This window comes from Pagrus pagrus (genome assembly GCF_965226575.1).
Source record: "Pagrus pagrus genome assembly, chromosome: 9".
NCBI classification, from domain to species: domain Eukaryota; kingdom Metazoa; phylum Chordata; class Actinopteri; order Spariformes; family Sparidae; genus Pagrus; species Pagrus pagrus.
This window is the reverse complement of record NC_140193.1, coordinates 387748-407335: the sequence shown is the minus strand read 5'-3', so window position 1 is coordinate 407335 and position 19588 is coordinate 387748. Positions and strand designations below refer to the sequence as shown.

Genomic DNA, 19588 nt, shown 5'->3' with positions numbered 1-19588 from the left:
TTGAATATTTCCAGTGATGGAATGTAACTAAGTACATTTACTCAAGTACAATTTTGAGGTACTTGTACTTTACTTGAGTATTTCCATTTTCTGCTACATTACACTTACACTCATCTACTTGTATTTAATAACTTTATTAGTAGTTACTTTACAGATTACATGCTGCATCAGAGCCAAAGTAGCACATTTTTAAATGAATGTATTTACAACAGTGATTGTGACGATCAGCTGACTGCAGTTTATACATGTTAATATATGGATCAGTTACCTGACTGATGTTTGATACTTAAGTACATTTAATATCAGATACTTTAAGACTTGTACTCGAGTACTCTTCATATGGGGGACTTGTAATTTTACCAAAGGAATATTTTATCACCATATCTCGTTCAGGAAATGTTGCCAGGTTTCGTCAGTTATGCTTTTATTTTGAATGTGAACCGGAAGTGTCGTCGCTGTGTCGCCGGCTTGACCTCGCTGTTATCACAACAGATCAGACTTGGCCGGAGAGAAGTGCGAACACTGAACTTCGGAGCGATTTCTCTCTGTTTTCGTCGTTTTTACGGACTTTTCTTCGTGTTTTTCGCAGTTTGCAGTTTGTCAGCGTCTCTTCCAGGATGGTGAAGGTGTCTTTTAACTCGGCCCTGGGACAGAAAGATGTGAAAAAGGACGCGGAAACTCTTCTTACCGAGGAGGACAAAGTGAGTAGAAAATGGCTAACGGAGCTAACGGTTAGCTTGAGCTCGGAGAGATCACGCAGTTTGTTTTAAGGTGCTCATGTTCCTGTAATGCGGTTTAACTTCAACTGTTCGTGTCTGCTGTGCCTGGTGTCAGACTCACTGGAGCAGAAGTCACTTTAACGTTCAGGCTGAGGAGTTTTAACGTGTTTTGGAAACGTTAAATTATATAATTCGTGGGTTTGTTTCGTCCTCAGGAGGATTAATGTGGATTTAATCTGATAAACTTCATATTTAAACACTTGAATATGTCCTTTAACATTTATTTGAACATTTCTGATGTGTTTTTGTACTTTTGCTTCTGTTTTTTTTAATTTTACTCCCAGTTTGTAGTTCAGTTTGGGTGTCAGCGTCTGATCGCAGTTAAACGATCTTTGTTTGTAGTCTCCAGTCAATCTGTCAATCTGATGTCATGTACTCAGTGTGACGTCACAGATCCCACACGAAGCTGGAGGCTCTGTCACTATCAAACCCTCACACTCAACCAATAATCAGTCAGTAATCAGTCAGTAATCGATCACTATAAAACGCCGTGTTACCAGAAGTCAAAGGTCAAGTTTTCCTCTGTGTTGAGTCAGTGTGAATAAACTAAATAACTTAGTCTGACTAAATTAAGTTAATATAGACTCATAATATCTGAGAGGTAGTGGAGTCAGATTATTGATTTAAACACAGAGCAGATGCGATTGATCAGTTCTTCCATACAAACTGAAGGTTATTATAAACATGAACTGTTCGTTACCTGAGCGATAATTAAACACACAACATAATGACATCATTTTAATTGTGGACGTCCAAAATCAACCCTGTATCGAATCTACTAAATATCTCAAATGTAAAATATCATTTAATATAAAATGTAATTTTGTATTTTTTATACTAAAAATAACTGAAATAGCTTTGATTCTTTCTTCGACGTCTGATTGTCGATGAAGACGTTTGTAATCGGTTAAATTCTCAGCAGTGATCCGTCGATCGATGATTGATGAATGATGAACATCTGTCAGTGCAGCTCTGCATGGTGAGACACAGGAGGCTGTTTGTCTCACGCGCTCTGCTTATTTTACAGCTCCTGAACGTGTTTAAAATATAATAATAATAATGTTTATATTTAAAGCATAAAAGAGTGAAATTATTGGTTATGTGATCTGTATCAGTCACGAGACGCAGCTGATTATCTGTGACCCACATCATGTTTCACTTATTTCATTTATTCACATTAAAACTCAGCCTGAGGTAAATGTGACTCTTTACACTCAGCTGAGTTAAATTAGATGGAACGTTTACATGAAAATAATGTTTTGGTGCAGAGAAAAAACATCTTTCACCTGATTGGCTGAACAATTGATTTGTCTCCTCTGAGACATGAAGTCACTTCTCTGTCTTTGTCCTGTTGGGTTTCATGTTGTCTCTGAGCTGCTGTGTCTCATCTGCATTTAACACAAAGCTGCTTTAAAACATGTAAACTGTGATTATTATTTAATCTGGGTCCTTTACAAAGAGACAGCTGTCCATCACAGCAAAGAGACGTGAGACAGAAACAGTCGGGATGAATTGATGTGGTGAAGTGTCCTCACAGGTCCTCCCCAGCGTCGCCGTGAGGATCCTCACGGTGATGGTGATCAGCTGTGAGCTGCTGGCTCACATGGAGTTAAATTAGTTGTGTGGAAACGTTTTGATTCAAAACAAAAGAAACAACGTGGAGATGATGGTTCGTGTGTGTGTGTGTGTAAGTGTATGTTAAATTAACAGGATGACGTCATGAATCATTAATATTCTGTCTGATGAAGTTTATATTTGGTGCAAAACCTCGTCTGCTATCTGAGGCTGTAGAAGAAGAAGTGTGTGACAGACACTCTGTATGTGATGAAGATGAATATCTGTGCTGCTGGTTTCAGACTGTTCAGTGTTCTGTGTGGTGGAGGAGGAGGAGGAGGAGGAGGAGGTGGAGGAGGAGGAGGAGGAGGTGGAGGAGGAGGAGGAGGAGTCAGTTTCAGTCTGACTCTTATCTTGATAATCAGCTCCTAATTGTTTCCTCCTGGAGGACTGAAGTGTCTGCAGACAGCACTCTGCCCTCATATCCACACTGTAACCAGGGACTTTCCTGGAGCTGGTGGAGCTGGTGGAGCTGGTGGAGCTCCTCCGTCTGCTCTGTAAAGTCCTCATACGTCTGTAAGATGGAGTCCAGACCTGCTGATCAGTTGTAGGTCCTACAAACAGGCTCCAGACTGACTTTACACTATATGATCATATTAATGATAATAATAATAATGGTTATATGAACTGTGAGAGTGACAGCTGAGTCCATCACAGCTTGTTGACTTCTGCTCCTGGTGTCTGAAGTGACCTGAGTTACAACATGTCGTCACTCTGTCCCCTGAGATGTGACAAAATGGCTGCCGCCTGGAGCCATGACGAACGTTTTCTGAAGGTTTGTAAAATATTGTTCCATCTGAAGCAGCTGTATAACTTTGTATAGTTACTGAGTCACGTCTTCACAGCAGCATTTACTCATGTTTCTGCAGCAGATGAAATGTTTCTATAAACGTCACGACGGCTCAAATCATCCACAGGTTATTTAATATGGTGCAACAGTGTCATCAGGAAACAAAGGTTAAAGGTGAAGGTGTGAAACATCTTGTATAGAAACAAGAAGAAGATAATGAGCGGTGTGTGTCAGGAAACACACAGTTCTCTCCGACGTTCACTTCTTCACGTGCACTCACAGAAAACTGATCTGAAGTCGTGAAACTGAAGAAACACTTCCACACTGTTTCAGCAGTCAGCTGGTTCATCTCGTCTCGTCTCAGGCTGATGATGATGATGATGGTGATGGTGATGAGGAGGATGATGATGATGTCACCTGAGCCTCGGCCTGTGCAGGTGCTGGTGGTGGGTTTAGCAGCGTGATGCAGTCAGCTGGTTCGGTCACTGACAGCCTGATAAAGAGGAAAGTTACAGTTCAGGAAAGTTTCATCTCCTCGACGTTTTATTGTAAACACATGTTGAGTCTATAAACTGTCAGAAATCAGCAGGTGACGTCTTCACTTCTTCTGTCCTGAGACAAACAGCAGCAGATCCTCCTGTGAGGAGCTGGACCGGGAAGTGACCTGATAATAAGCGTTATATAATTTTAGTGTCGGTGGACGTGATGATTGAAGACCGACCGTTTCCGCTCTCAGTTTTTCTTTCCTTCCTGATCTCAGTGTTAATCAGCCTGAACTCAGTGGTTTTAGCTGCCGACCTCAAATTTCTCTGCGTTTGTGTTTGTGTTCAGTTGGACGTTGTCTCTCGGACCTGCAGCCTGCAGACAGTCATCAGGTTCATCACGCAGGACGAACAGTTTAAGAACAGTTTGATGTGACGACTGAGGAGAAACATCGTTAATGAACCTGCTCCATCGTCTCCGGCCTGTGTGTGTTCACAGAGGTGAAGCAGTGATGTAAAGCCTCGCTGTGAGATGATTACAGTCAGAGAAAATAGATCAGGCTCAGCACTCGGTCTAATCATGTCTGCAGCTCCGTTTAGCCTCTACAGGAATAAACTGAGTGAGCTGTGGTCAGCCTGAAGCTCATAATGTGGTTTAATGTTCAGTGTGCTGGATGAAATTCATATTTCATCACATTCAGTCAGTAACAAGCTCTGATTCGTCAGCTGCTGTCATTTCTCAACATTAACAGCTTTCACAGTTTAGTGTAGATTTATATTCACCATCATATGATCAATAGTTTAGTGTCAAATGTCTCATATAAATCAATTAAACTGATTTACACTTGATTAGTCTAGTAACTTTATTTATCAATAGTTTCATCAGAATATAAAATAGATGTTTATCACACTGATGTCTGTGTGTGCTGACTCAAGTCATTGGGCCTGACCGGTTTCCTGTGCAGAACTCCATAGAGAAAACAGTGAAATTAAGCCACAGACAGCTGGGCCTCAGGTGAACACAGAGAACACCTGAGCTGAGCTGTACTGAAGCCTCGTCAGGCTGCAGGTGAGCCTTCAGGTGCTGTTGGTGCATGAACGCATCACCGTGCTGTACTGAAGCCTCGTCAGGCTGCAGGTGAGCCTTCAGGTGCTGTTGGTGCATGAACGCATCACCCTGCTGTACTGAAGCCTCGTCAGGCTGCAGGTGAGCCTTCAGGTGCTGTTGGTGCATGAACGCATCACCCTGCTGTACTGAAGCCTCGTCAGGCTGCAGGTGAGCCTTCAGGTGCTGTTCGTGCATGAACGCATCACCGGGCTGTACTGAAGCCTCGTCAGGCTGCAGGTGAGCCTTCAGGTGCTGTTGGTGCATGAACGCATCACCGTGCTGTACTGAAGCCTCGTCAGGCTGCAGGTGAGCCTTCAGGTGCTGTTCGTGCATGAACGCATCACCGGGCTGTACTGAAGCCTCGTCAGGCTGCAGGTGAGCCTTCAGGTGCTGTTGGTGCATGAACGCATCACCGTGCTGTACTGAAGCCTCGTCAGGCTGCAGGTGAGCCTTCAGGTGCTGTTCGTGCATGAACGCATCACCGGGCTGTACTGAAGCCTCGTCAGGCTGCAGGTGAGCCTTCAGGTGCTGTTGGTGCATGAACGCATCACCCTGCTGTACTGAAGCCTCGTCAGGCTGCAGGTGAGCCTTCAGGTGCTGTTGGTGCATGAACGCATCACCGTGCTGTACTGAAGCCTCGTCAGGCTGCAGGTGAGCCTTCAGGTGCTGTTCGTGCATGAACGCATCACCCTGCTGTACTGAAGCCTCGTCAGGCTGCAGGTGAGCCTTCAGGTGCTGTTCGTGCATGAACGCATCACCGGGCTGTACTGAAGCCTCGTCAGGCTGCAGGTGAGCCTTCAGGTGCTGTTGGTGCATGAACGCATCACCGTGCTGTACTGAAGCCTCGTCAGGCTGCAGGTGAGCCTTCAGGTGCTGTTGGTGCATGAACGCATCACCGTGCTGTACTGAAGCCTCGTCAGGCTGCAGGTGAGCCTTCAGGTGCTGTTGGTGCATGAACGCATCACCCTGCTGTACTGAAGCCTCGTCAGGCTGCAGGTGAGCCACCAGGTGTAAATGTTGCTCATTAAAGGTCAGTGTTCACTGAACTGCAGCTGTTTCAGTTGAACATCTTCCTGAAGTCCCTGAAGATGTTCAACACTTTGTTAGATGTGCTCATATTTATTATTGTGTTATTGTAAAGACACTAATATCAGAACAACACACTGGACTCAGACGACAAACTGCTTCATCATGTTTGACTGTGATGATGACGTTCTCACAGTACTGGAGCCTGATTGGTCCACAGCAGCACCAGTCATGACACGTTACCTGATCTTCATGTGTACATCGTTCATCTAATCACAAGTCAAAGTGACGTTTTTGTTTTTAAATATCATATAATATAAAGTAAAGCTCATCACGTGTGTGAAGCTGAACTGAGCCAGTCTGGTGTTTATCACTCAGTGACTGTATAAATGAAGAGTCCGTGACGGTGAACATGTTGTTAACAACTGAGTCAGTGAAGTGCAACTGTAAAGTGGTTTGAGTGAAACAGGAAGTGGTCTGACTTGCTGACTGAGGCAGAAACAGGAAGGAAGTTTTAACAGAGCTCTGCTGTGACTGAGAGCACAACATGTCCGTCTGTGTTTATACATGAAGACTGTCTGCAAACACATCAGCTCTTTAATATTACATTATATTAATCCACTGATAGAAAACCATTTTGTTTAATGTAACAGACCAAACAACTAACGGGGCGGCTGTAGCTCAGTGGGTAACCAGAACGTCGCTGGTTCAGACCCCGGCTCCCCTGGGCGGAACCGAGCTACATGCCGAAGCATCCTTGAGCAAGAAGCTGGACCCCTAAACTGCTCCTGATGTGTAGCTGGCACCTTGCGAGGCAGCCTCTGCCATCAGCGGGCCCTGCGATGAGCTGGCGACTCGTCCAGGGGTTAATAATTTATTATTTAATAATAACCCTAACCCTAACCCTGGCCTTCGCCCTGTGAGAGCTGGATTTGGCCCCAGTAGCCCCGCAACCCCCCGAAAGGGGGGATAAAGCGGCAACACCCCGCGACCCGTCCAGGAGAATGAGATGAGATGAGACCAGACAACTAATGGATTAATGGAGAAAATGCTGAACAGATGAATCAACAGTGTAAATGATTGTCAGCTGTCATCACTCAGCTCATTTACATGATGTCAGGAGTTTTGTGTCCGACTGAATCGCACTAGATCAAACTTCTCAAAGTGGACGAACGCTCCAGATGCTGTGGTTGGAATCCATTGACTCTTTCATACGTGTCAGTCGGACCTGAACTGGCCTCAGCGTTCTGCACATGCACCACGGTCATCCAACAGCCACTGACCCGGGAGTCATCATGTCATAAATCCTGAGCTGGATGCCGGGAAAACAAGAGAAGACGACGACTATTAATACAATATATTATGTACAGCGCCGATGTTCATCCATGTTTTCACTGTTGGCTGTGCAGCCTGTTGACTTTGTAACTTGTTTGGTGTGTGGTGTTATCGCTGACGTCGACGGATGAGGGTCCAGTAGCAATGAGCTGAAACGGTTCAGAACGGTTCTGCTGTGGTGGAGTCGGTGGACTCTCTCCTGGTGGTTGTATACTGAGACTATGACCTGATCGAGCCGTGACTGCAGCTCCACTGAAGGTCTTCATGGAAACATGCTGACGGTGAACTGACACTCAGACGTGTGTTGCTGTAGTTGGTGTGAGTCTGTGTGGATCGTGTGTCCTGATGACAGGTTGGATCAGTCTGTCTGAGTCTCATACAGACGTCATGGAGTCGAAGCAGAATCAGTCTTCAGTCCAGAGCACGTACATCACAATGTCAGCTCTGTTTTTCTCCATGTCGATAATTATTGCTTATGTTTTTCTCACTCCCCAGCTCACGTCGGCCTGGTGTAGAAACTATGTCTGTTCTGGGTTTAGATTAGAGCTGAAACAATTAATTAATCACAGTCGGCCCAAAGTCCTGAGCATCCTCACGGTCCAGTTCTCAACTGTGAGAACGTTGTTCTCGTCTTTATTTGATGTGTCAGTGGACTGATGGTCAGTCTGTAGACGTCTTGTTGTGTGTGAGGAAGATGTTGAGTCATTTTACAGCCCAACAGGAGGACAGAGGACATAACGAGTTTATTAACCAACAGGAGGACGGAGAACATAACGAGTTTATTAACCAACAGGAGGACGGAGAACATACCGAGTTTATTAACCAACAGGAGGACGGAGAACATACCGAGTTTATTAACCAACAGGAGGACAGAGGACATACCGAGTTTATTAACCAACAGGAGGACGGAGAACATACCGAGTTTATTAACCAACAGGAGGACAGAGGACATAACGAGTTTATTAACCAACAGGAGGACGGAGGACATAACGAGTTTATTAACCAACTGGAGGACAGAGGACATAACGAGTTTATTAACCAACAGGAGGACGGAGAACATACCGAGTTTATTAATGACAGTACAGTTGAGTTGTGTGTCTGACAGCCTCTCACTGTCAGCAGCTGATGTACATACATCAGCTCAGTGACGTCACTGACTTCAGTTTGTTTCATATAAACTACATCAGTTTGTATCTTCAGATACATGGAGTAATCAGATTACAGCTGAGCTCCTGTCCTGGTCTCTGGTCTCTCTGCGTCCTCTCAGACTGTTGGACAGGATTACAGTTAATCGGTCAGATTGAGACTCATCCTCTGAGCTTTAGCTGCCTCCTGCTGAGAGCCGACCGATAAAACTCTACAAGGAGGAGGATTAACAGCCAGACACACATCCTCCACCTAAACACCACCTCCACCCTCCACCTCCACCCTCTGAGAGCAGACCTGACAGATTAGGGACTGAACAGTTCAATAGTGTAATCAAGATAATACCGGTCTGATTACTTGATGAGTTCTGTCAGTTATTTTTAGTTCATATTAATAATATTGATCTCAGGTGGTTGTGTAGTTGTTGTGCAGTGGTTGTGTAGTTGTTGTTGTTGTCTACATGAGGTTTGACTGTGTTGTAAATCAGAGGAACCAGAAGTTTGTTGTGTGATGTCGTCCTTAAAAGAAAACAGTTCACCCAAAACTTCAGTCTTTATTGACTCAGACTCACGCTGAGGGAACTTTATCTTATTTTATACTAAACTATTATTTTACTGAAATCCTCAGATTTCCTTTATTTGTCCCGCAAATGGGGAAATTCCTTTGTTACAGCAGCTAACGGTCAGGAATATCACAATAAAATAAAAAGAGACTCGTATAAACATAATATTTACAATATGAACAGTGTAATTATCCACAGTGTGGGCAGTGTATTTTTATTTACAAATAATAAATAAGGGTTAAACAGTGCTAGCACGAGGTGATGGTCGAGCGGTGACTGAGTTTACTTTGTGGGTGAACTGTTCCTTTAATACAGAAATGTGCCGGTAAAACCGAGCGTGTCGGTTGTGTCGGAGGCTTTGCTGCCTTCACAGAGCTGAGGATGAAGTTTCACACTGAAACTAAACTCTGTCCTGAACACTGATACACACCTGTCTGATACACACCTGTCTGATACACACCTGTCTGGTGCTCAGTGTCACTTGGTGGCCTGTGTGTGACGTCATGTTGTGAACCTGAACCTGTGTGGATCAGCTGCTCTGCTGTCAGCGTGTCTGCTGCTGATTGTTGGTTCACATCAGCTGATCAGAAATATAATAAACAACCAGGATGTTGATTCTGATCATCCAGACAAACACAAACCATGTGAGGATCCACCAGAACCTCATCCACTTGGATATGTTGGTTTGTTGTGGCTGACTTAATGTGATGACACACACACACACACACACACACACACACACACACTCTCCATCAATAAGAAAATGATTCTAGTCCTCAAATCATCAAGTCAGGCAGAGACGATCACGTTGATTAATCAATGAGTGGATCTGAAGAAAACGTGAAGGAGTGGATCAGTTAGATCAGGTGAGGTGACGATCAGCTGCTTCATCACCTGGAAATGTTCTCCATAATAACCACCTGAACATTGAGTTCCTGCTGTGTGTGTGTGTGTGTGTGTGTGTGTGTGTGTATGTGTGTGTGTGTGTGTGTGTGTGTGTGTGTGTGTTGTGACATGTCGGTGTGAACCTGTTGGTTCTTGTCTCTGAGTCTAGTTGTGAAACATGAAGCAGAGCTTCAGTCGAGGACGACCACAGTGAGACAGAGCAGGTGAGGTAGTTCAGCCTCACCTGTTCACCTGTTGATGATCAGTAAGATGGAGGCCCACAGCGAGAAGGTGGTGCTAGCATGAAGCATTGGAGGCGCTGCAGTGTGGTGATGATGAGATAAACTGTCCTGTTGGTCAGTTAGTAACTGATTACATTTAACATTTAGTTATCAGTTAGTCGACAACTATCGTGATAATCGATAAATAGTTTGAGTAAGAAAAAAAGTCTTCATTCGTGAGGATGGTCTTTGCAGCCTGTACGGGATTAAAACCTGACTGGCTCTTTTTATTGGGTCTCATGGACAAACGGACTCGTGTAGAGTTCGGATCAGTCGTCCTGAACATGTTTAACACCTTAAACTTTGTCTGTCCACGTCCTGCCTGACAGACCGGACTCGGGCCACAGTGACCTGTTTAATACTCTCCTGAGTCGTCTGGAAACATCCTCTTCTTCTTCTTCTCCTGTCGTTTCACCTTCACTTCCTCTTTTCTCTCCTGGAAGTCTTCAGCTGTGTGAGTGACTGGAACAAACCTGGACTCAGCAGAGACAACCTGAAGGACAAAAGCCTGAGGACACGTCTCTTTAATGTCCATCAGCAGGACTGTTAGCTGGACTGTTAGCTGCTCCCTCAGCTCGTTTCTCTTTGTACACACTTCACTTCCTCTTTGTTCTCACAGTTTAGTCTCTAACAGTCGTTCTGTGGTTCCTCTTTTCAGAACGTTCCTCCTCTTTCTCAGAAAACACTTCCACAACAGTGGGTTTGAGTTTTTCAGTAAAGTGAGGCGAGGTCAGAAACAGCCCACTTCCTCCTGTAACCGACTGAAACCTGAGGAGTGCTTTTCTTTTTTTACTGCTTTATCTGAATATATTATTATTGTGTTCTGTGTTGTATCTGCAGGTGTTTTACATGACGATCATGGAGCCGTCCAGGTTCATGATAGTGTGCGAGAAGTGTTTTTGATGAGAACAGAAGTGATGGCATATACTTTCAGTTTGTGGACCGTTCATTTGACCACACAGGAACAAGAGCAGGAAGCCTGTCATGAAGTGAAGCATTGTGGGAAAACGGAAGATAAAAACCAACATAAAGTCAGAAATCGTCAGCTGTGGCGACGTGGAGTGAAGCCGCTGGTACATGAAGGAAGCCTCCTCCCTCATGAATCAATCAATAGAATTTAAACTTCTGTGATTGGATATTTTATATCAAAATGCATTGTGGGAGTCGTAGTTAAGCTCTCACATTACGTTCTTATGTCTGCAGGATTGTACTTTGACTTTAATCAAGGAAGCAGATGATCTTTTCTTCTGATGGTTCAACAGGACAGTTTCCTGTTAAACACATGTTTTCATGTGGTGCGTGTACTTGATGGCAGTTTTTGTCTGTCCTCCCCAAAGAATATCATCATTATCAACCATTATTATTAACATATCAGTGTACAGGGTTAGAAAAGCTGGAGCAGAAACCCCAAATAACTTCATAAAGATATAAGACAACATCGTCACAGGTGGAGAAGGTCACTGGGTGGTCCTGATGCTCTCCACAGTGATTTTACATTGATTGAGTTAAGGTGGCCCCAGTGCTGCTCCTCGGCCTGATAATGGTTGAATAATTGATTATCCAACTAGTAATAACAAATATACAAATTGCACATTTCTGTTTCCATATTTTCTCATTGAAAGTGAACTCTGTGTCGTCACTGTTTCTTACTTTAGTGATGAATGTATTATTGGAGAAGTGACAGAACAGTAAATTTGACCATCAGTTACACAGTGAAGTAGTTGATTACTCTGGTTGCACTCTTTAAATGTGGCGAGTCTGACAGCAGCAGAGAGACAGTTTGTTTTTCATTAGAGGAGATGTCGTCTGTAACACTGAGTCGTTCTGAACAAAACAAAGTCAAAGAGCAGAAGTGAAGTGTGTTGTTGTGTTTGTGTCTTCAGCTTTAACATCGTTATACACTTGTGACGCTCGTTAAAGAACCAGACTTCACGTTAATGATTCAGTTTGAGACCAAGTTCTCATCAGCAGACGAGTCCAGACTTGTTCTTCTTTATTTATCCTCCTGGACACGCACACGCACACACACACACACACACACACACACACACACACACACACACACACACACACACACACACACACACACACACAATGTTTCCATGTCAGTGACATAAAATACTTAAAGCTGCAACCAGCAACTTTCATTGTGTTGACTCTGGTGCCCCCTGTGGACAAAAGTGGCAAAGATCAGAAAAAACCTCTTGACGATCTCTCTGATCCCTGAATCAACGACCATCCTCACAGCTTCTTCTTCTTCTTCTGTCTTCAGGATGCGGAGGCGGCTCTGCCGGTGCGTCAGCAGTCCCGGGCCTGGTGCTGGTGCATGTGCCTGGGTCTGGCCCTCATGCTGTCTGGAGTGGTGGTTGGAGGAGCGTACCTGTACCGCTACTACATCCTGGAGGTGAGCAGACAGCCCCAACAGGGCTGGGAGGACGGAGAGGTAACGTGTCCGACGATGATTAAATATTAAAGGAAACCGTGAAGGCGTTTAAAGACCTGAGGGCTTCACGTAGGCGACCCAGGAGGAGTTAGCCAGTTAAAAACCAGCTGAAGTCTTCAGGAGACACCTCAGCACAGGGTGCACAGGAAGTCATGTACAGAACAAATACAGTGAAATAAAACATGAAAGTAAACCTCGTCTCTCCCTCTGAGACCATTCAAAAACAGTTCTACTTGTTTTCACTTAACAAACCATAAAGACCACGAGAACGTTAATAAAGTCATGAACGCTTCAGCTGGTTTAGCTCCAGCTCTCACAGTCGGCAGTAACAGAGTGCGAACATCTGAAATATAAATCACAGGTTCAGGATAAAATGAGAGCTGACATGTTGGAGCAGGCAGACTGCTGAGAGCTGTACTCATGTTCCTACCTGTACAGGTAACACAGGAGAGCTGGCTGCTGACTGTTCAGACAAAATGAGACATTCAGTGACATCATGTTTATACAGACTAGAGATCAGTAACAGAAAACAGATACATGAAGTAGAGCTGCTGTCAGTGTTCTTCATGACAGGAAGGCTTTTATTGTGGAGGTTCTCAAACTAAAACATCGTCAGCTGACAGTTTGTGTTTGTGACGAACCCAGTGTGACCCAGTAACAGGCTGCCTGTACTGTACGTAAGAACCCGAGGTGTAGAGAGGCCAGAACCTCAGAGACCCTGATGGTCCACTGACCCGTCCCATCCAACTTACTGACTGTTTTCTTCTGTCATTGTTTGTTTCTGCTCCGATTTTATTGAATTGTATTCTGTATGTTTTCCTGTGTGAAGCAGGTTGTGTATTATTATTATTATTATATTAATATTATTAATATTATTATTATTATTACACATTAAAATGCATCCTTATCTATTGTAATGAAACAGGCTCTAACTAGTTTTATCTCCTTTCTCATTTTGTGTGCTGTTCCCTCCTTTTTAATCTCGCTCCCCTCCCTGTTCCCTCCTGGTTCTCTCCCCATGTTCCTTCTGGTTCTCTCCCGGTTGCCTCCTGGTTCCCTCATGGTTTTCTCCTGGTCCCCTCCTGGTTCCCTCCTGGTTCCCTCCTGGTTCCCTCCTGGTTGCCTCCCGGTTCCCTCCTGGTTGCCTCCTGGTTCCCTCCTGGTTCTCTCCTGGTTCCCTCCTGGTTCCCTCCTGGTTTTCTCCTGGTTCCCTCCTGGTTCTCTCCTGGTTCCCTGCAGGAGGGCCATGTTTTTGTGTGCGGGGTGAACTACCGTGAGGAGGACTTCATGATCCGGGAGGAAGAGGAGGTACGATGATGAACAACAACACTGACACTTGATTCACACACAGCAGGTTTCAGAGAGTTACCATCTCTTCATCAATAATCAATAACACTGATTGATTGAGGAGTCACTGAACACACCACTGCTTCTCCATCTGTGTTTTTATCAAGTTAGACTCCTCACACTTTGTTTGCATCAGCCATTTTCCAACTGTTCTGTTTTTAGCCGCCATGTTTTTTCTTCCACATCACAGTGTTGGCAGCTGATACTCAATGTGCCAGTTCACAAAACACAACGATGAGCTGATTCATTGATAAGTTGGATTGTTCGTCAGACAAACATCACTTTGGTCTCTTATTACATTCCCATCTCTGCAGTGTCTTTAATCCGTGTTGAGTTCAGACATGAAGTTCAGACACTGATCGCGCCTGACTAGTGGTTAACTGACTGAACTGGTCTGCAGGTGGAGGTGGAGCTGCCCAACCAGTTCCACCTGCGTCAGCTGGAGGAGAGGATCCAGGTGCTGGAGAGCGAGCAGGTCGAGCTCATTAACGTCCCCGTGCCCGAGTTTGACGACGGAGACCCCGCCGACATCGTCCACGACTTCCAGAGGGTGAGACCAAGCTCCGCCCCCAGACTGACATCACAGACGCTCAGCTGTTTCCTGTCGGAATCAATAATGAGCTGACCGATCAATAGATTTATTGTAATATAAATACAGCATCTTAATAAGAGGGGATGAGAGGACTTCTCATATAACGACAGCTGTCAGAGAAACTCAACACTTCCTGTGGATTCTCCACATTAAAAGCATACCAGTAACAGGCAGGATGAAAGACTTTTAATGTGAAATCTACTGCAGCTCTTCACAGAAATGTGAAGTAACTGGTGAATATGTGAGTCCGACTCTGTTGTTCTGATGGAAGCAATGTGTTTCAATACAACAGGTAAACATGGAGCAACAATTAAAAGCCTGTCTCTAATAAAACCCTGCGCTCAGTAAATGAACACAGAATTAAAGATATTTATGTTTTCAGAAAGACAAAAGTTAAAGTGCGTTGTGTTGTTGCCGTGTCTCAGAAGCTGACAGCCTACCTGGACCTGAGTCTGAACAAGTGCTACGTCATCCCGCTCAACACCTCCATCGTCATGCCTCCCAGAGACTTCCTGGAGCTGCTCGTCAACGTCAAGGTAACAAACGACTTCTCCGATTAATGTTTCACATTTAAAATCTCCTGACAAACAAACTTCACAGGAAGTTAATTGAGTCTTTATTGATCAATATGATCACACTTCAAATCGTTTGCTTTGGTTCTTGTAGCTCCTGCTGTGGACATTTATAGGAATGGTTCAGTATTGTATTCACTGTTGGCAGGGAGGACCATAGGACACAGCCAGGCAGCTGTTTCCAGTCTTTATGCTAAGCTAACTAGCTGCTGGATGTAGTTTCAGAGAATGTAAGTGAATAAATGTCAGCCTCAGAACGACTCCGTGTCCCTTTGACACATGGAGAGGAGACAGCAGCCGTCACCAGAACCGCTTGCTGGTTAAACTGATTGTTGCAGATGTTGGGATGAATCAGAAGACGGTTCTGGTGTCAGTTTGCAGTCGACGGGCTCCTGTGGTGAAGAGAAACTGACCACAGACTGACTCATGAGAACCCAACAACTATGAGACTAAAGAACACAGATAGTTTATTTCAGTTCAGACTCATCTGTCAACAAAGATTCATAAAAGAGATCATTGTTAAATTATCTTCATATAAAACCACAGCAAGACAATTAGAAAAACAAATGAGAACAAGCAGTTAGTTAAACATCAGACGGGACTTTGTTATCTGGCACACTGAGCCTGAGGAGTCTGAATGAGTCGTTATTAAAGGATTAGGATTCATTATTCTAATTATCTGATGCCTGACGTGTTCCTGTGTTCCTCTCTCTCCAGGCCGGCACATACCTGCCTCAGTCCTACCTGATCCACGAGGAGATGATCGTGACCGAGCGCCTGGAGCACGTGGACCAGCTCGGATACTTCATCTACAACCTGTGCCGTGGCAAAGACACCTACAAGCTGCAGCGCAGAGACAGGGTCCTGGGTACGGCACAGACTCCTTCATTTACATTATTTACATTACAACATGTGTCCATGTGAGCTGGATTCAGACTGAACGGGACAAAATAAACCATCTGAGTTTAATGACCACAAACAGCCAGTCAGCATGTGTGTTTGTGTGGCAGCTCACACTGAACAGGAACTCACCTGTGAATGCAAAACCCTGTTCACACCTGGTATTAACATCTGTCCTCAGGGATCTGATCAGTGTTCAGCTCTCAGTCCGTCAGGTCACAGCAGCATTTACCTGTGATGTGATGTCACTTCCTGCTCTGTCTGAAACACACCCGTCCATCACTGAGACAAACAGACTCCATGTTTCTACTCAAAGACAGAAAGAAGTTCATGCAGAACATTTGCTGAATTTACAAGAAGGAACAAATCAGTGAGAATCAGTCAGAGACAGAGTTTCACACAGTTTATAAAGTGTCTCCAACTCAACAACTCACTAAACTGACACATTTGTTAAGGGAGTCTGGTGATGTTGAGCTGACTGCTTCAATGGTTGTATTAGTTGAAACTGATCTCAGATGTGTCCTCAGTGTGTCTTGGGGACACTCTCACCTGTACTAAGCTGTCCACCTGTGATCAGATCAGTCAGGACAGATGTTGTTACCTGAGCTCCTCTTTGTGTTCCTGAAGTGTTTCCTCTCTGAAGTCAGCTGGTTAACCCACGCTGGTGTCTCTGGTGTCTCTGATGTCTCTCTGGTGTCTCTGCTGTCTCTCTGATATCTCTGATGTCTCTGGTGTCTCTGGTGTCTCTGGTGTCTCTCTGATTTCTCTCTGGTGTCTCTGCTGTCTCTCTGGTGTCTCTCTGATTTCTCTCTGGTGTCTCTGGTGTCTCTGGTGTCTCTCTGGTGTCTCTGCTGTCTCTCTGATATCTCTGATGTCTCTGGTGTCTCTGGTGTCTCTGGTGTCTCTCTGATTTCTCTCTGGTGTCTCTGCTGTCTCTCTGGTGTCTCTCTGATTTCTCTCTGGTGTCTCTGGTGTCTCTGGTGTCTCTCTGGTGTCTCTGCTGTCTCTCTGATATCTCTGATGTCTCTGGTGTCTCTGGTGTCTCTGGTGTCTCTCTGATTTCTCTCTGGTGTCTCTGCTGTCTCTCTGGTGTCTCTCTGATTTCTCTCTGGTGTCTCTGGTGTCTCTGGTGTCTCTCTGATTTCTCTCTGGTGTCTCTGCTGTCTCTCTGGTGTCTCTGATATCTCTGATGTCTCTCTGGTGTCTCTGGTGTCTCTCTGGTGTCTCTGCTGTCTCTCTGGTGTCTCTGCTGTCTCTGCTGTCTCTCTGATTTCTCTTGTGTCTCTCTGATTTCTCTTGTGTCTCTCTGATGTCTCTCTGGTGTCTCTGATGTCTCTCTGCTGTCTCTCTGGTGTCTCTGATGTCTCTCTGATTTCTCTGATGTCTCTCTGATGTCTCTCTGCTGTCTCTCTGGTGTCTCTCTGGTGTCTCTGCTGTCTCTCTGCTGTCTCTGGTGTCTCTGGTGTCTCTCTGGTGTCTCTCTGCTGTCTCTCTGGTGTCTCTGCTGTCTCTCTGGTGTCTCTGGTGTCTCTCTGATGTCTCTCTGGTGTCTCTGATGTCTCTCTGCTGTCTCTCTGGTGTCTCTGCTGTCTCTCTGCTGTCTCTCTGGTGTCTCTGCTGTCTCTGGTGTCTCTGGTGTCTCTCTGGTGTCTCTGATGTCTCTGGTGTCTCTCTGATGTCTCTGATGTCTCTGCTGTCTCTCTGCTGTGACTCTGGTGTCTCTCTGATGTCTCTGGTGTCTCTCTGGTGTCTCTGATGTCTCTGGTGTCTCTCTGATGTCTCTGATGTCTCTGGTGTCTCTGGTGTCTCTCTGATGTCTCTCTGGTGTCTCTCTGATGTCTCTCTGATGTCTCTGGTGTCTCTGCTGTCTCTGCTGTCTCTCTGATGTCTCTTGTGTCTCTCTGGTGTCTCTTGTGTCTCTCTGGTGTCTCTGCTATCTCTCTGGTGTCTCTCTGCTGTCTCTCTGATGTCTCTGGTGTCTCTGCTGTCTCTGCTGTCTCTCTGATTTCTCTTGTGTCTCTCTGGTGTCTCTGCTGTCTCTCTGATGTCTCTGGTGTCTCTGCTGTCTCTGCTGTCTCTCTGGTGTCTCTGCTGTCTCTCTGATGTCTCTTGTGTCTCTCTGGTGTCTCTTGTGTCTCTCTGGTGTCTCTGCTGTCTCTCTGGTGTCTCTCTGCTGTCTCTCTGCTGTCTCTCTGATGTCTCTGGTGTCTCTGCTGTCTCTCTGATGTCTCTGCTGTCTCTCTGGTGTCTCTGATGTCTCTCTGCTGTCTCTCTGATGTCTCTGGTGTCTCTGCTGTCTCTCTGATGTCTCTGCTGTCTCTCTGGTGTCTCTGATGTCTCTCTGGTGTCTCTGGTGTCTCTGCTGTCTCTCTGGTGTCTCTGCTGTCTCTCTGGTGTCTCTGATGTCTCTCTGCTGTCTCTCTGATGTCTCTCTGATGTCTCTGGTGTCTCTGCTGTCTCTCTGATGTCTCTGCTGTCTCTCTGGTGTCTCTGGTGTCTCTCTGGTGTCTCTGGTGTCTCTGGTGTCTCTCTGGTGTCTCTCTGGTGTCTCTGCTGTCTCTCTGGTGTCTCTGGTGTCTCTCTGATGTCTCTCTGCTGTGACTCTGGTGTCTCTCTGATGTCTCTGATGTCTCTGCTGTCTCTCTGCTGTGACTCTGGTGTCTCTCTGATGTCTCTGGTGTCTCTCTGGTGTCTCTGATGTCTCTGCTGTCTCTCTGGTGTCTCTGATGTCTCTCTGCTGTCTCTCTGATGTCTCTGGTGTCTCTGCTGTCTCTCTGATGTCTCTGCTGTCTCTCTGGTGTCTCTGATGTCTCTGCTGTCTCTCTGGTGTCTCTGATGTCTCTCTGCTGTCTGTCCTGTCGTCCTGCAGGTATGCAGAAGCGTGAAGCTCTGAACTGCCACAAGATCCGTCACTTCGGGAGCAGGGTGGTGGTGGAGACGCTGATCTGTGAGCCTTAAGAGACGTCGTCCTCACAGCTGCTCCTCAAGTCTCTGGCGTGCAGTGAGACGTGTTAACCCTCAGTCTGTTTCCTGTCCTTTACTTCAGGTAGTTTGAGTGAGTGAGACGAGTGAAATGTGAAGCTGTTTGCTGAATATTCAGTGATTGTGAAATAAAGAAAGTCTGTGTATTTTTCCACTTCTCTGTTCGGGGTTTTCTTGGAATCTTTTCATAAATAATTAGCTTAAAGTAAATTATTTTAATCACAGTAATAACTGCAACTATAGCTGAGCATTTATTTTCTTAGACAAGGGAAGATGTAGTTTGCCTTACTCTCAGATTTCAGGAGAAAGACGACTTTTGTACCACTTTAAACTCATCAGTCCAGGGAGACTTGTTTTTGTATCGTGTCTGCTGTAGCTTGTAACACTGCGCCTGATGTTTCTGAGCTGAGCGGGATCTTAAGATACGAGTGTGGACGGCAGCTGCTCTCCATTAGCTTTAAACCAAGTTGGACACAAAGGACAAACGGAGCAGAGCTCACAGGACCACACTCTTGTCTTAACGTCTTTTCCTCGAGGGTCTTTGAATGTGTCATTTTTTGGATAACTCCTCTTCTTGTACTAATTTGTGTATATAATCTCTTTGAAGATATGACCAGACCAACACAATAAACAAACAAAAACAACAATGTGTCTGAGCCTCAAACATTCATTAACTCCACAGTCCTGAAGGAAACACTGTTAGCAGCGCTAGCGGTGTAGCTCCGGGGATGACCGTCAGTCTGA

The 19588-nt window shown here is 45.2% G+C and overlaps 1 protein-coding gene across 2 annotated transcripts; it reads left to right on the top strand.

The window, feature by feature from the left end:
• Positions 1-481: 481 nt before the first annotated feature.
• Positions 482-19491, top strand: LOC311263111 (integral membrane protein 2B-like). 2 transcript variants are annotated; one of them, XM_084363005.1, is made up of 7 exons: positions 482-701; positions 12281-12451; positions 13691-13759; positions 14199-14348; positions 14816-14926; positions 15680-15830; positions 18732-19491. In XM_084363005.1, exons 1-7 carry the CDS (start codon positions 618-620, stop codon positions 18818-18820), a joined length of 825 nt encoding a protein of 274 aa, XP_084219131.1. In that variant the 5' UTR covers positions 482-617; the 3' UTR covers positions 18821-19491. The 2 variants fall into 2 exon arrangements, with proteins under 2 accessions (XP_084219131.1, XP_084219132.1); XM_084363006.1 differs by having other exon boundaries at positions 484-701; positions 12281-12412.
• The last annotated feature ends 97 nt before the right edge of the window (positions 19492-19588 follow it).

Excerpts from the sequence above, each read along its gene's own strand:
- LOC311263111 (XM_084363005.1), top strand. The coding sequence starts at position 618 with ATGGTGAAGGTGTCTTTTAACTCGGCCCTGGGACAGAAAGATGTGAAA. Across the intron at positions 13,760-14,198 it reads TGATCCGGGAGGAAGAGGAG|GTGGAGGTGGAGCTGCCCAA; the intron begins GTACGATGATGA and ends ACTGGTCTGCAG. Across the intron at positions 14,349-14,815 it reads TCGTCCACGACTTCCAGAGG|AAGCTGACAGCCTACCTGGA; the intron begins GTGAGACCAAGC and ends GCCGTGTCTCAG.